The sequence below is a fragment of the Mirounga angustirostris genome, unplaced genomic scaffold, assembly GCF_029215605.1.
Source record: "Mirounga angustirostris isolate CCGP_5_RB_7025 unplaced genomic scaffold, mMirAng1.0.hap1 SCAF_4, whole genome shotgun sequence".
Lineage (NCBI taxonomy): Eukaryota > Metazoa > Chordata > Mammalia > Carnivora > Phocidae > Mirounga > Mirounga angustirostris.
The window spans coordinates 61,408,249-61,426,011 of record NW_026991712.1 but is presented as its reverse complement, the minus strand read 5'-3'; the positions used below and the strand labels follow the sequence as shown (position 1 = coordinate 61,426,011).

The following is a 17,763-nucleotide window of genomic DNA, read 5'->3' as shown; positions in this document are numbered from 1 at the left end:
AAGTAATTCCATAGAAAGAAGTTTCCATAGCCGAAAGAGATGGGAAACACTGCATGTTATATCCCCATTGCAAACATTCTTGGTGGATCAGGAAGCATTATTTGCATATAAAGGGTTGAGCAGTCCTGTAGTAAAGAAACTCAGTAGTCTCTGAATTTGGTTATTAACCATTTCCCGCCCCCCCTCAGTAGCTCTCAGAAATTATATGAAACTAATCCTCTTTTTTTGCAAAACACTTTTTTGGGAAAGGCTATTCTAAATGTCTATCAAGAGTATACTCTTTAAACATGGTACATTTTAATGAGATTATGTCTTAAGATAGCATAAAAACTTGCTAACAATAAAGAAAACGCCCAGGATACAGCTTGTGAAAGTAAAAATTTTATTTTGATTGACTTCTCAATGTATAGTTCAATATAATGCCAGTTTTTAATGGCAAAAATTTGGTTCCACTGAAACTCCATGATGCTACAGAGAGCTACTACTTTTTCCAGGAAGTAAACAGCTGGAAATAGAAAAGCACAACTTTCTAGCAGCATGGCAACTTATTAAACTGCAGACCTAACAAGCCTGCAACTTTTATACTAAAAATGGCACAAACATGAGCTGGTGACAAAAGTGAGAAATGGAGAACAAGATGTGAACGCCAAAAGGAGCAGTATAGGTACTGTGAAGACAACAAAAAACCCAATACGGCTGTAAGAAGTTTTAAGGATAATTATAGAAAAGGGAACCAAATGTTTTACTCAAATGTTTTTTAGAGCCTTTCTGTAGAGATACAAATATATATATATATTTATCCAAAAATATGTTTTATACAGATAAATGCTTCTCAATTAAAGATGGGACCAAAGCTATAGTTATAACATAAAGCACTGTCTTTTGTAAGACTATTTATCCAACTGAATTTTCAATTTCTTTAAGATTAGTGCAGTAAATGTTTTCCAAATATAATTACCCGACATTCTTTTTATAGATATAAATCAAGTAGGCATTATTTTTAAAAAGGGTTTGCAGGTTAAACAATATTTTTCTAAGATGCTGTGCATACCGACCTTATAACAAGCCCCATTAAGAATCATTATTAATAAACATATCAAAAAGGGCTATAGTCAGATTTGCTTCTTTATAGTGAATATTTAATTTTCTGATTTCCAGTTTACAAGTGTTGAAAATGCACAAGAAAGATTTTACTTCACAGGTACTTTTACGTTCATATATTTTGATTCAATATATATGGCAATAAATCTCCACACATTGTAACCAAGAGTATGTTTTCTTTTTTTTAAATGGGATGTAACATTAACAACCATTACCTATAAAATAAAGCACACAATTATTTTAGTGAATTTACAAATCTTTTTTCCCAGGTGTAAAGACTACAAAAATTCCTAAAAATTAGAGAACACTGAAAACATATTAAAGTTTGACTTCCAACTTTATAGTATTTCCATTTTACCCTGAAAGATAACTTAAAAAATATGACCTTGCTGGAACAGGCCATCTTGCTAATATAAAAAATTGGTGAGAGCAAGAAATTTTACCACTGATATGTAGAATTTTTGTAAATAGTTATCTCTCCAAATCATTAGAAAAACGTTCAAAGATAAAAAACAAAATAAAATATGGTGGTGGTCCCTAAACTATTTTGAAGGCAGGTAGCTTAGTCTAAGCTAAAATATTTTTCTCACTCATAGTAATCATCCTTCCCTCAAATGCCCTTTAAAAAAATGCATGAAACAGTACAATAGCAAGAATCAAAGAGCACAAACTGTATTTTTAAGGACAGAAAAAATCTCTAGTGCTGAAAGATATAGTAAAAAGCAGATTTCTTTGGGGACATTAATCAATTAGATTGTAATTCATTATGAAGATTTCTCTTTTCTATTACGGGGAGAGTCTGCTCCATTTGAAGTTACTGTTCCATTTACACCATTTTCTGAAAAGAGAAAAGAATCAGTATTACTCTCTTTTATAAAGAAATGCAAATAGTATCATATTTATACATAAAAGTACCTTCAGAAAAGAAAATTTAAAAACCCAATAAATATCTGCATGCCCTTAGGTAAAACTTATTTAGCAGTAAATAGACCTTTACTAGTATTTAACCAATCATAAAACCTGGTAACATGTTAAACACAATGAACTAAAAGTAGCAAATTTTTTAAAGATTTTATTTATTTGAGAGTGAGTGAGTGTGTGAGGGAGAGGGAGAGAGAATCTGAAGCAGACTCTGCCCTGAGCACCGAGCCTAACATGGGCCTTGATCCCACAACTGAGATCATGACCTGAGCCGAAACCCTGAGTCAGATGCTTAACCAACTGAGCCACCCAGGTGCCCCTAAAAGTAGCACATTTTTAAAAAAGTAACTGTCAATTGCATCTCAGTAAAAAATAAAGCAATTACTACTGAAAGCAGAAAAAAGTGACAGAGAGAAGACAGAAAACTCTAAAAAACAATGAGAAGAATTTTAAAATAGTTTTAAGAGCAGTACTTTTGGTAGCAATAAAGAACTTTCACATTTGTCTGTAAGCAAAGTTCTTGGGGTTATGTTTCTTTAAAAGACAAAGTCAGTGTTCAGGATAACTCTTATGTTTAGGAGTGTACTATGGCTGCCTTCTTCAAGTTATGATGGAGATATCTATTAATCGATCTATTGATCTGTAATTATTGTTAGACTAACCCTCCCTCCAAAAATATCCATAAAAGTTGGAATACAAAAATGCCTGTTTGAAGGAGAAAAAAAAAACCCCCGAAGGCTGCTCTGTGTATTTCTCCCATAAGGTATGTGACAATTACTGAATGTGCACACACAAAGCAAGACTCAGAGAAATCAAGCAGCAAGCAACTCCTATGCAAGTACAAAGCTAAACAGAGAACTGCTTAGTCTCATAATGACAGCAAGAAAAAAATCTGAACCCAGGGTCTGTCAGAGAAGACAGACTGTACAAATGGTTGATGTTCTAGGAATGAGGGCAAACTGGGAATAGATCAGTTTTGACAGGATAGAATGATCTACCCATATTCAATCCAGAGCCTCTATAAACTCGTCTAGAACCTACACACATTTTTACCATAAAACGTCCAGTATTCAATTAAAAAATTGCCAGGCATCCTGGAAAGCAAGACCAAATGACTAAAAACTAAGAGAAAAAAATGTATCAGGAACAGAGCTTCGTTCTTTTCAGCCAGCACCAAGTGATGGGCATCTGTTGGGATAACTGGCACAAGCCCTGCAAGACCAGGGGCAAGAGAAAGCCCTTCCACAAGAAGCAGAAGTATGAGCTGGGATGCTCTGCCCCATACACACAGTCCCAATCTAGGGAGGCAGTAAGAAGTACCCTGCCTTGAGACTGGGTGTGGGAACTTCTCCTGGTGCTGTGAGTGTTGGGAGCGCCGAAGAGGCATTACTGATACTGTCTGTAAAGGATCCAACAATGAATGAGTAGTCCACAAAGGCCCTGGTGAGGAACTGTACTGTGCTCACTGACAGCACACCATCCTGACAATGGTATGATTCCCACTATGTACTACTTCTGGGCTGCAAGAAGCGGGTTAAGTTGACTCCTGAGGAGGAAGAGATTTTAAACAAAAAAGAATCAAAGAAAATTCAGAAGAAATATAATGAAAGGAAAAAGCAAGCGACAATGAGCAGTCTTTTGGAGGAGCAGTTCTACCAGAGCAGGCCTCTTGGGTGCATTGCTTGAAGACGAGGTCAGTGTGGCTGAGCAGAGGGCTATGTGCTAGAGGGCAAGGAACTGGGGTTCTATTTGAGGAAAATCAAGGTCCAGAAAGCAAATAAATCATCTTCCCTCCTATCTTCAACTCATGTAATAAAGATGTTTACTGTTGAAAAGAAAAGAAAGGAAAAGAAAAGAAAAAGAAAAGAGAAAAGAAAAGATCCTCAGCTGATCCACATCTGGAGTTATCAGACAGGGACATTAAAAGAACAATGAGTAATAAAAATAAATGAAAAGATGGAGAATTTCATGAGAACTAAAATCTTTAATTCTATAACTGGAAAATACAGTAACTGAAAATACAGACTTAATAAATGAATTTAATAGCAGATTAGGCACAACAGAAGAAATCAATGAAACAGAAAAAATACTTAGATTGAAACTCAGAAAAAAAAGGGATGAAAAATGCAGAAAAGCATGGACAGGGTAAAAAGGGTTTAAAACATATATTGGAGTCCCAGAAAGACAGGAGAAAGAGAATGGGGTAGAAGAGTATTTGAAGAAATTATGGTCAAGAATTTTCCAAAAATGATAAAAGAAGCCAAGCCAAGATTCAGGAAGCTCTATATGACAGAGAATAGGATAAATACAAAGAAAATCATACCCAGGCACATCAGTATAATTCCAAAAACAAAGACAATAATTATCAGACAATTAAATCCAATTATATGCTGCTGACAAGAGATGCAATTTATATTTAAGGATAAAGAAAGGTTTAAAGTAGAAAAATACAGAAAAAGATACACCATAACATTTTACCAAAAGAAAGCTGGTGTAGCTATAGTAGTAAATTCAGACATTTACTAGAGATGAAGACGGATATTCAATAAAAGGAAAGGATAAATTCAACAGGAATTTATAACAACCCTGAATTTTGATATACCTATAATACATCTTCAAAATATTGAAAGCAAAAACTGGTAAGCTACAAGGAAAAGTGGTATCTCCTGCAATAACTGACTGAACAAACAGAACTCTTACCAAATCAGTAAAGATACAGATTGAACAATACAACAAATCTGACCTGATATACAACATAAAACCCAAGAAATTCAGAAAACACATTCTTTTGAAGTCTAAATGGAACATTTACCAAAACTGAACACATGCTGAGCCATAATGAAAGTCTAACAAATTCCAAAGAACTGAAATCATTCAGAATATGTTCTTTAACCATAAAGGAATTAAGCTAAAATCAGTAACAAAAAGAAAACTAGAAAATGCCCAAGTAGTTGTAAATTAAACGATGCATTAATAAATGATTGATCCATGGGTCAAAGAAATCAGATTGGAATTATATCCTGAAGTGAATGATAATGAAAAAGACATATCAAAATCTATGAAATTCAATTAAAGCATTGCTGAAAGGGAAGTTTGTCTTTAATTGTAAGTAATTCACGAGATGGGCAGAAAATCAATGATGTAAAGATCCATCTGAAGAAGGTAAACCACAAATAACAAAACAGCAAATCAAGCCCAAAGAAAGGGAAATAGGAACAAAAATCAATGATATGACTAAGAAAATCAACAAAAAAGCCCACAAATGTTAGTTCTTGGCAAATGGGGAAAAAAAAAAGGAGAGAAGGGCATAAATTACTAACATAGGAAATAAAAAATACCACTATTCTACACAAATGAATAAGAGGATATTATAATTTTACCAACGCACTTGCAAAGTTAGATGAAATGAAAAAATTCCTTGACAAACACAACTTTCCAAAGGAGACACAATAAGGAATAAAAATCTGAATAATCCTATTATCTATTATAGAATGTAAATCTATAGGTAAAATATCCTCCCCTAGAGAAGATTCTAGGTTAGGTGGCCTCACTGGTAAATTCTTCCAAACATTTAAGTAAGAAATAATGCTGACATCACACAAAAGATAAAACTGCCCAATACTTTTATTTATAAAGCCACCACAACCCTGACACCAAGATCTGATAAGAACATTACAAAAACAAAACCAGGCTAATTAGAGGCCATTCTTTTATATGAACACAGGTGCAAAAATTCTAAAAAAATACTGAAAACACCAATCTATTAAAAGTGATGAATTATCATCATCAACTTGAATTTATGTCAGAAATGCAAGACTGGTTTTACATTTGAAAATAATATATATTACCAAAAAATACACATCAATATCCTTTATGAATACAGACATAAAAATGCTCAATAAAATACTAACAAATCAAATCAAACAACATCTTATATAACATGACCAAATGAGATTTATCCCAGGAATGCATTGTTGCCTTAACATTCAAAAATCAATTCATAGTAATATATGATATCGGGCACCTGGGTGGCTCAGTGGGTTAAGTGTCTGCCTTCAGTTCAGGTCATGATCTCAGGGTCCTGGGATCGAGTCCCGCTCCTGCATCGGGCTCCCTGCTCAGCGGGGAGTCTGCTTCTCCCTCTCCCTTCTGCCCCTCCCTCCTGCCTGTGTTCTCTCTGTCAAATAAATAATTACAAAATCTTTAAAAAAAATAGTAATACATGATATCAATAAAATGAAGGACACAAACCATTTGATGATTTCAGCAGATACTGAAAAAGCAAGTGACAAAATCTAACATCCTTTCATAATAAAGATACTAATAAACCAGAAATAGAAGGGAACTTCCTTAAGCTGATAAAGGCATTTAGAAAAACCCACAAGTAACATCATACTTAATGGTAAAGGACTAGATGCTTTCCTCATAATATCAGGAACAAGATGAGGATGTCTGCTCCCACCACTTCCACTCAACATTGTTTTGGAGGTTCTAGGCAGGGCAATTTGGCAAGAAAATGAAATAAAAATCATCCAGATTAGACAGGAAGAAGTAAAACTATTTCCATCTGCAGATGACATGGTCCTGCATACTGAAAATGCAAAGGAATTCACACAAAACCCCACTACTAAATAATAACCCTAAAAAGTTCAGTGATGTTGCAGGATAAAAGATCAATATGGAAAAATCAATTATATTTCTATATACTGGCAATAAACAATCCAAAAAAGAAATTAAGAAGACAATTCTATTTACAATATCATCAAAAAGAATAAAATACTTAGAAATAAAAAGAAGGGCAAGACTTATACACAGATAACTACAAAATTTAACTAAAAGATATGAAAGAAGACCCAAATAAATGGAAGGACATCCATGTTCCTATTTTTCAAGGGAATCGACAGATTCAAAATAATCCATATCAAAAGCCCAGCTGGCTTTTGCAGAAACTGACAAGCTGATCCTAAAATTCATATGGAAGTTCAAAGGACCCAGAATAACCAAAGAATGAAAAAGAACAAAATGGAGGACTCACATTTCCTGATTTCAAAACAAACTAGAAAGCAACAGTAATCAAGACAGTGTGGTACTGGCATAAGAACAGGCATAATGAACCATGAGAGACTGGACTCTGAGAAACAAACTGAGGGTTCTAGAGGGGGGGGGGGGATGGGTTAGCCTGGTGATGGGTATTAAAGAGGGCACGTATTGAATGGAGCACTGGGTGTTATACGCAAACAATGAATCATGGAACACTACATCAAAAACTAATGATGTAATGTATGGTGACTAACATAACAATAAAATAAAATTAAAAAAAAAAAAAAAAAGAATAGGCAAAAACAGAATTGAGAGCCCAAAAATAAATTCCTACTTTTTGATCAACTGATTTCCTCTCCCCACCGAAAACAAGTTACTTATTCTGCCCTGGAAGCACTTGATCAACTGATTTTCAACAAGGGTATCAGGACAACACAATAGAGAAAGGTTAGTCTTTTCAACAAATGCTGCAGGGGACAACTGGATATCATATGTAAAAAACAATGAATGTAAAATGGTGCAGCCACTTTTAGCGGTTCCTCCCGCAAATGTTAAATATACAATCACCATTTGACCTAGCCATTCCATTCCTAGGTATATACCCAAGAGAGCAAAAACAGGTGTTCAAAAAAAAACTTGTACATAAATGTTTACAGCAGCAAAAGAGTGGAAACAACCCAAATGCAATTAGTAAGTGGATAAACATAATCTGGTATATCCACACAATGGAATAGTACTTGGCCATAAAAAGGAATCAAGTATTGGTATTCGCTACAACATGTATGAACCTTAAGTATAAGCTAAGTGAAAGAAACCAGTTGCAAAAGATCACAATTTATATGATTCCATTTATATGAAATGTCCAGAAAAGGCCAATCCACAGAGACAGAAAATAGGTAAGTGGCTGCCAGAGGCAGGGGGAAGGAAAGGATAGGAAATGACTGCTAGCGGGCATTGGGTCTCTTTTTGGGGAGATAAAAATGTTCTCGAATTAGTGGCTCACACACTTTGTGAATATACTTAAAAACCACTGAGCCATATACTTTATTTTTTTAAGATTTTATTTATTCATTTGACAGAGAGAGACAGAGAGAGGAGGAACACAAGCAGGGGGAGTGGGAGAGGGAAAAGCACTTCCTGCCAAGCAGGGAGCCCAATGTGGGGATTCGATCCCAGGACTCTGGGATCACGACCCGAGCCGAAGGCAGACACCCAACGACTGAGCCACCCAGGCGCCCCTGAGCCATATACTTTAAAGGGTGAACCTTATGGTATGTGATTTAGATCCCAACAAAATGGTTATTAAATAAATATCATTGAAAGAAGTTAAAGATAATCTAGGTAAATGGAAGTATATACCATATTCATGGGCTGAAATGCTCATTCCTCCCTAAAATGATCTATAGATTCAATGTAATTCCAATCTAATATCCCAGCAAGAGTTTTTTTTTGGGGGGGGGGTGGAAATTGACCAAGATGTACTAAAACTTATATGAAATGCAAAGGCCCAAGAGTTGCTGAGACAAGCTTGAATAGGACAGGGCTGGAGGACATAAACTATCAAATATGAAGACTTTTAAGGAGCAAACCAGAGTTGATATATTTTTAAAAATGAACTCCTATGTTACAATTCCTATTATAACACCAAATACTAGTTGAAAAAAGTACTGCAATGTCAATGCATTTCAGTCAAAAGCCAGAAGAAGAAAAGAGGGTAGATGCAGGCTCAAAGATGAAGGATCAAGCAATCAAAAGTTATAGAAAATGCTGTTCTACTTGGAACTAAGATGGGGAGGGGCTGTAAAGAGGTTTTGTTTTTTAAATATGAGTAAGATGCTTGAAAGCACAAACTACCGCTTGCTGGGTTAATTATTCACGACTAAAATGGCCCATATACACTGGTCTAGGGGAAAACTTGGGAGAGAGAAATTTAGTGGACAGCTTTTGGGGAATAACTGACCCAGGGAATCAACAAACTATTGAATGGGTTAAGTTTTACTTTGCCTCTGATTTTGCTAAAAACAGAATTAAAATTTTCCTTATAGAATTTTAGGGGCACCTGGGTGGTTTAGTCAGTTGAGTGTCTGACTCTTGGTTTTGGCTCGGGTCATGATCTCAGGGTCGTGAGATCGAACCCCGTGTTGGGCTCTGTGCTCAGCCCAGAGTCTGCTTGTCCCTCTCCCTCCCCCTCTGCTCCTTCCCCTGCTCATGTGCACAGTGCTCTTTCGTTCTCTCTCAAATAAAAAAAATATTTTTTAAATTTTAATTAAGTTTAGAATAAGACCCCACAACATTTTTTTTTTTGAATGTTTTCTGCTTCAGCTTTTCCACTGCTTACTGAATACAAACCTGTTCCTTTTCTAGAAGACCTGCCTTTAGTCACTGTTGGTTTCTTCTTCACAGCAGGTGCCTGAAAAGTTGAATGTTCCCTCCACCTCCGAAGCTGAAAATTAATGAACTTCCACATCATGAATGCTTGGGTAATGCAAATGGATGCCAGGACAGCAATTCTGAGGATATTAAGGTTAATAAACAAAAATCAGAGTAAATCAAAGCAATGCCATTGAATGCAGTGTTCTATCTTGCACTGACAGGATTATAATCTTGGTGCTGAATTCCCACTGGTGACAAGATGATGTTAATAAACAATTATCCCATTAATAGTTAATCTCTAAATTCAAAGAAAACCCTTAGAATTTCAATTCAGACATACGCAACTGCAGCAGGTTTGAAATCAAATGAATGTGTTCCCCCCCGTATTTGTCTCTTTATTTTTTTAAGATGATCTACATCATAAACGGATAATACATACTATATAGCAGTACAAAGTGAGAAAAATGTTAAATTGGCTGTACCTTACAGCTAACACATTGAAGTTCCCAGCACTGAAATCCAGTTTCTGATTCTCTGCTCTTGCAAGGCCAAAGCCAACAGTGAGTACTGAAAGAATTAAAGTCAGAAGTCTTCCCAAAACAAATAGAACTGCCCACAGAGAAAACCTGTAAGAAAAATGTCTTAAGTCAAATTCATAAAATTACAAAGATATGAATAGATTCTAATAGGCATCAGATTCCTACTAAGTAAATGCATATTAAAACAACATTTCTTTTTGTTCTGCAAAAAAAGATTCTGAAGTAAAAGGTTTGGGATATGCTATATATCACACTCTTGGAAATATATAACATAGCAGATTTAAGATTCTAGGAAGTCCAGTAAAGAAATAATTGACTTTTTGTTTAGCTGATCTTTTTTTTAATATAACTAGGGTGCCTGGGTGGCTCAGTCGTTAAGCATTTGCCTTCGGCTCGGGTCATGATCCCAGGGTCCTGGGATTGAGTCCCACATCGGGCTCCCTGCTCGGCAGGAAGCCTGCTTCTCGCTCTCCCACTCCCCCTGCTTGTGTTCCTGCTCTCACTATCTCTCTCTCTGTCAAATAAATAAATAAAATCTTAAAAAAATATATATAACTATAATTAATGATCCTCAAAACTACTGGTACACAGAATAATTTTAAAAAATGCTGGACAAAACAAAAGCTGTCCTGTTAACAGGACACCCAATTCCCACTTAATAGGCCTAGTTTTACTTTCTTTTTTTGTAACAAGTCATACTGCTCCAATTCTGTTTTCAGTCCCATTTTCCCATCGAAATATTTTAATATCTTTTAGGCTATATAATCTATTATTTCATTTTCTTCTTTCCTATTCCTATTATCTATCACTACCTATTACTCTTCCTCCAAAAGAAAAACATGCATTAAACAAAAGGGCAATTGTAACAGAAAAATAAACCCCAAAAACCTTCAAAATTACAAGTTCCAATGTAACATCTCTCTAGTGAGGACAAAGAGGAGACTCCATTTTAGAGAATAAAATATCAACCTGAATTGTAAAATTGTTTCATTTTATTTAAAGCTACTACTAACAGCTGCCAGAGTGATATAATTGCCCCCAGCATGGACCTTCGCAATAGCACAGTCCTTGGCAACACAGAGGTTGACTTCAATTACACAAGAAAGAGAAGGGCTAAACAACTTACCCTTTCTGATACTTTTCATCACTAAAATAAAACAGGCGGGAAATGTGGAAAAGAAATTCAACAAAATAATGTAGCACCAGAAGAACAAGTCCTAGATGATTCAAGCTGTTAAAAAGACAAATTTAAAATGTAAAAATTATCAATTAAGACAGATTGACCCACTATCTACCCAGTCCCATTTACACATCCAAGCAAAACCCCAACTTACTTTAAAAGATAAGCTCCAGCAATGTGAAAGAGGTAAAGACCAATGTAGACAAGCTGACGAGGAATATCTTCCTGTAAATAGAGAGATGCATTATAGATTAAAACACGCTGAAACATTTCTGTGTACAGCATATTGTAGTGTTTCATGAAAATTTTATTACAGATTTCACACACACATACCCACTAAATTATGATGTAAAATCTAGCTTTTCATCTTGAGTTGCAGTCACAGATGTTTGTAAAAACTGACAGTGTTAGGGGTGCCTGGGTGGCTCAGTCATTAAGCGTCTGCCTTCGGCTCAGGTCATGATCCCAGGGTCCTGGGATCGAGCCCCGCATCAGGCTCCCTGCTCCGCAGGAAGCCTGCTTCTCCCTCTCCCACTCCCCCTGCTTGTGTTCCCTCTCTCGCTGTGTCTCTCTCTCTGTCAAATAAATAAAATCTTAAAAAAAAAACCCCCACAAAAACTGACCGCGTTAAACTCAATAAACACTTGTTAATTTATGAAATGCATATACATCTCATTTCTACTCTGGTTTTTGCTGTGTTCCATGTATATATAGAACATAGTTATAGTAGCCTGATATATATATATATATATATATATATATAGTATCAGGCTATAGTAAACCTGGGTAGTACTATTCATGTATGACAGCTGCTAATTGCAATTTTTTAAATGGAGGGTTGATATTAAGTGGACTGAACTGTATTCCCCTGGAAGCTCACTAAACTCATCTCTGGCATCTAGTACAGTTGAGTTCAGGTCTCTATTGGCCCTCTACGTCTCTTTCTACATTTCAGTAGTTACTTCTCCAAATCTTTGGAGAAAGAGTAGAGATTTTACACTTGCAGTTCTGAAACTGAAAACTCTTCTCTAGTAAGAATGGTAAAAAACTCAAGTGTTAGAAAGGCAGAACATAAGACAGTCGAATAGTACTATATATGCTACTATGTTTTGGGACTCTCAGGGAAAAAACCCAAGACATGATACCAAGTTGACAGTGGTTCTTCCAATTGGAGAGAGAAGGATCTCTGAAAATAAGCTGTCTTAATTTTTAAACTTCCAATGAAATATTTCTTACAAAAGGAGAGAGGGAGGGGCGCCCCGGGTGGCTCAGTCGGTTAAGCGTCCGCCTTCGGCTCAGGTCATGATCTCGTGGTCCTGGGATCGAGTCCCGTGTTGGGCTCCCTGCTCGGTGGGGAGTCTGTTTTTCCCTCTCCCTTTGCCCCTCCCCCTCTCCTAGCTCATGTTCTCTCCCTCCCTCAAATAAAAATCTTAAAAAAAAAAAGAGGGAGAACAGTATCAAGACTAATATGCTGAAGTTCAACCACAAGGGAACCTTTTTCTGGTCTTACAATCATTTTTTTTTTTTTTAAAGATTTTATTTATTTATTTGAGAGAGAGAGAATGAGAGAGAGAACACATGAGAGGGGATAGGGTCAGAGGACGAAGCAGACTCCCTGTCGAGCAGGGAGCCCGATGAGGGACTCGATCCTGGGACTCCAGGATCATGACCTGAGCCGAAGGCAGTCGCTTAACCAACTGAGCCACCCAGGCGCCCTGGTCTTACAATCATTTTAGAACAGCTCACCTGCAGTGTTATAAATGCAATTTCACATGCTATGAATAGAGGTGTCACTGTATATACATGATATAAATGTTTCCCAAAGTGTGGTTTTATATTACTGGCACCACACAACATGATTGTGGATAGTACACAACAAAACATTTAACCATAATTTTAAATAAAATATTTTAAATTAAAGCAAGTGGCATGTGACTTGGTATGGGAAATAGTACCATATTCTTCAGATATGTTAATCTATGCTCCAAATTTCTGAGGAGAAAAGACAGCAGGGGGACTCTTGATACTTACAACAAAAGCTTTGTGGTTTTTTAATTGCTGATTGAACACTAAACTCTGTATTAAAACTGTGTAAGTCAATGTAACTAATTGCTGGAATAACTGCTGGAAAAACTATTTAAAAAAACTATTTTTGGGGGGTTAAAAAAGATTTAATTTGGGGTGCCTGGGTGGCTCAGTTGGTTAAGTGACTGCCTTCGGCTCAGGTCGTGATCCTGGAGTCCCAGGATCGAGTCCCACATCAGGCTCCCTGCTCAGCAGGGAGTCTGCTTCTCCCTCTGACCCTCCCCCGTCTCATGCTCTCTATCTCATTCTCTCTCTCAAATAAATAAATAAATAAATAAATCTTAAAAAAAAAGGATTTAATTTTAAGGAAGAAACACAAATTTTAAAAATACATCATTTAACAGAGAACCTAAGCTGCCTATTTTTTTCCTTTCTGACAAATCTAAAAACACTTAAAAATTACAAACTACTTTTCCGAAAGCCATTCTATTTCTCTTATCTTTTGTCCTTAAATCTCAACCTAATTAGGTAAGGTGAGGTTGAAGCTTTTTTCTTTCTTTTTTAAGATTTTATTTATTTGACACAGAGAGAGAGAGAGCGCGCACAAGTAGGGGGAGCAGGCTGAGCAAGGAGCCTGATGTGGGGCTGGGATCACGACCTGAGCCAAAGGCAGCTGGTTAACCAACTGAGCCACCCAGGTGCCCCTGAAGCTTCTTTCTTAAATTCAGGTTCAATTTTGCATTTTAGCCTTGCCCTTTTTTGGTAGTTAACCAACTGAGCCAATAATGAAGAATAAAATACCATCTATCACGGGCTTCCATCTTCATAACCATCAAATGCCTAGCAATAGCTTTTTAAAAGATTTTATTTATTTGAGAGCATGCGAGAGAGAGAGAGAGAGAGAAAGAGAGAGAGCACTCAAGTTGGGGGAGGGGAAAGAGGGAGAAGGAGAGAATCTCAAGCAGACTCTGCACTGAGCACGGAGCCTGACATGGGGCTTGATCCCAGGACCCTTAGATCATGACCTGATCTGAAACCAAGAGTTGGACGCTTAACCCACTGAGCCCCCTAGGTGACCCGAATTTTGTTAATCTTTAAACAAATAAGCAAAACCTTATTTCTGGCTCCTGTTAGAAAACATTTATTTACATAATAAAATTGTAGGATGATGTGTGAAAATGTCTTGGGAAGCCAGAAGAGCTTTCTCTCAGCCACTTTTTTATTCATCTAGACACTAGATTTGAGAAGAGTGATCATTGCTCTTGGATGGCATGCTGACTCCCTAACTGGGATCTATGATGTGGCCAGATGTGAGCTCAGATGGCCAAGTTTCACCCAGCTGCCTCCGGTCCTCATTCCCCACACCCCCCGGAAATGTGTAACCCCAGAGACCATGGTGCTGGGCAAGGTTGTCGTTGGCCTCAGACATATAAGCATCCTGCCTGTGGGACTGTCACCCCACGAGGACTGGAGAATGTCAGGAGTCTGGCTTAGAACAAGGGTGCCATTACAGCCATTTTCTAAATGAAATCTAGATAAATTTCTCATTTTAAAAATCATACTATATCATCCCCATTACTTTTGTAATCTTAAAAGGATTTGGGAATGCCTTTAATATAGAGCATGTGTTTTCCAGTTCACAACAAGCTCCATCACTCCCTGAAGTATTATATTATACTCCTGTCTGTCACTCATTTATTTTCACTTTTTCTCTGGTTAGGCTTTGAGTGTACAAACATTGCTTTAGAGACACTGGTCAATTTGTATATAGCTGAAGGGAATGTTATTTAGAAAAAGATTGATACTCTGTCCTTTGGAAAGCTGTAGGAACTATTTTAAAAGCTCTTGCTTAGGGCGTCTGGGTGGTTGAGTCAGTTAAGCGTCTGACTCTTGGTTTTGGCTCAGGCATAATCTCAGCATCAGGAGATTGACCCCACATAGGGCTCTGCATTTTGCTTGTCCCTCTCCCTCCCTTTCTGTCCCTCCCCACCACGCGCTCTCTCAAAAATAAATAAATATAAAATAAAGACAAAAAAAATTCTTTTATACTTGAATGGAAAAAAGACATAATGAAAATGAGTTATTAGAAAAGCTTTATCAAAGTTCTAGGTGCGCCTGGGTGGCTGAGTTAGTTATGCGTCAGACTCTTGGTTTCAGCTCAGGTCATGACCTCAGGTTTGTGAGATCAAGCCCTGCATCAGGCTCCATGCTTAGTGCAGAGTCTGCTTGTCCCTCTCCCTCCCCCTGCTTGTGCACTCTCTTTCTCAGATAAAGAAAATCTTAAAAAAAAATAACTTTATCAAAGTCTCTTATTCTTAATGCTAATGTTTAATTAATATAAGAATGAAATCATGGCATGATGATTTAAAATTCTAATTGTCTCCTTTTTCATGGAAAAGCTAGTAAATATGGTACATTAAATCAAAATAGGTTCTAAAATTATAAATAACTTCAAGTGCCATTTTCAGTTGTTATTCCAACATCTTTTTATTAAAAAGATCAGCCATATACTTTAATAAATTTCTGTTCTTATAAGAAAATGCTTTTCTTAACTACACTGTACTTGTAAAAAAAAATTGATTTCAAACTTAATATCATAAATATGCCCAAATATAAGGCAAAGATTTTCCCCTAAACCACAGATGGAGCCATCTCATATTTAAATCTTTTCAAAACTCTTATGTAATAGGGATCAATATCGATTATTTTGAATAAGAAATACATGTTTGGGTAAGATACACAGCCTTAAAAACCTCAATCAATGTGATTTTTAAGTGCTTATAGGGGGCCTAGCAGAGGAATCAGTGGAAGATGATGTACTCTGGAAAAACTGAGAGGATTCAAAAAGTGGCTCTAGTGATGAATGATAGATATGAACAACAAAATTGCATATGGAAAGTGTGAATATAACTTCCATGAAGGGGGAAGGGGAAAACGCATTATTTCCAATTTAAAATACTTCACAGGATATACAATCATATGCATGTATAAATAAACTAAATAAACTGAATATGAGAAATAAAATATTTGGCTAAATATTTCATTGAGACTTCTCCAAAAGCCCACATATTCAAGTTGGCTAAGAAATTACATGTGAATGTTCTAATGGGCAAAATGGAATAATGTTTATATTGAGGCATACATATTGTATGTGTTTAAAATATTCTCCTTAAAAGAAACAGTTATTTGTGACTAACACACCTCTTGAACTGCTACTAACAGTAGTAGTGTTCCTTTCTTTCTTCATTTCTCTGTAGGATCAGTTCAAAACAATCACTGTACTAGTTTCTTCCAGTAAAGAGTTCTTCCAAAAATAATTTTCATAGAGTAAATTTTAAGAAACTGTTTAACACATATGCAGCTGTTACTTTCAAATTATGTTAATTACTTGAAACAGTTACTTTTGACTGTCATATGTAGGTGTTAAAAATAGTTTCAGTTAAGTTCTAAGTTATGCAAATTATTCCATAAAAATTAGATTGCATTTCTGGAGAAATGCCATCTGGCAGGAATTGATAAGGAAAGAACTTTGAAAACTAAAATGAACAATTACTTTGAAATGTCCTTCTTTATTTACACGGTCAATGACTAAGACAGATTAATAATGAAGCCTAGAGGTATTATGTCTATGGGTATACAAATATGTGCATGAAAAAAGCTTTAAATATTTGAGCCACGGTACTAAGACATTAAGAAACTATGATGTTCTCAGCAACACTGCCCAACAGAACTTTCTGCAATGATGGAAATGCTCTCTATCTCTGCTATCCAAAATGGCAGACAGTATGGCCACATGTGGCTAAATGAGTACTTGCAATAGGGCTAAGTGTGACTAAGAAAGTACATTTTGTTTTTAACTGTAATTACTTTAAATGTGGCTAGTGGCTTTTGTTTTGGGCAGTGCAGCTCTAGGACATCTGTGGTTCGCACCAGGTGCTTACTGCATATGGAAGGGCTTCTGGAAATTGTGAGCCTAAGGATCTTATCTTAACACAGTTCTAAGCCAAAGGTTTTATGGATCATCATCCTAATCCTTATAATCAGTTTAACTAGAAAAACACTCCACTTGAAAAAGAAATCAACATAAAAAGAACTTTCAAGCCACAGTATATGAACTCTATTTGGTGCTGTTTTCTGATCATAGCAGACAACATCAATGATGACAGACACAGAGGACACAAAAACCACAGACACAAAGCAGTAGTAAGTCAGGCAGCTATACCCTGGATTAGCTACTTGCAGTACATACAGAAATGGTGTGGCTTTGGAGAAGGCAGAGATGAACTGGTCATGTTACACTTCTATCCTGAAAAGCGTCTCAAAGTAAGGGAGCTTTAAATGTGGACAAATGTAAATATATATTCAACCAATAGAGAGTATAAAGAATCCCCATGTAGCCCTACCCAGCTTTAATAGTTGTTAACTCAGGACTAGACTTGTTTTGTCTGTATTCCTGTATAAGGATTTTAAAAATAATCTCTCCCTGAAAAAGGGAATACGAGTGTTTGATTAATTTAACGGTATTCCCAGAAAAAGAACTGATGTGCTGGGATCATAAAATTAGAGCATATCAGTGTGAATGAA

At 36.3% G+C, this 17,763-nt stretch overlaps 1 protein-coding gene and 1 pseudogene across 3 annotated transcripts in view; one reads left to right on the top strand and one right to left on the bottom strand.

Annotated features, from left to right (window-relative positions):
• Positions 1-365: 365 nt before the first annotated feature.
• Positions 366-17,763, bottom strand: part of TRAM1 (translocation associated membrane protein 1) — a 32,193-nt gene continuing 14,795 nt past the window's right edge. For all 3 annotated transcript variants that reach the window (XM_045896410.3, XM_054512566.1, XM_045896411.3), the window contains exons 7-11: positions 11,309-11,379; positions 11,101-11,205; positions 9,918-10,061; positions 9,412-9,572; positions 366-1,939 (exon numbers count right to left, since the gene is read on the bottom strand). In XM_045896410.3, the coding sequence (XP_045752366.1) occupies positions 1,866-1,939; positions 9,412-9,572; positions 9,918-10,061; positions 11,101-11,205; positions 11,309-11,379 (555 nt within the window). In that variant the 3' untranslated portion in view covers positions 366-1,865. The remainder of the gene's footprint in view (positions 1,940-9,411; positions 9,573-9,917; positions 10,062-11,100; positions 11,206-11,308; positions 11,380-17,763) is intronic.
• Positions 3,203-3,957, top strand: LOC135363943 (small ribosomal subunit protein eS8-like; annotated as a pseudogene).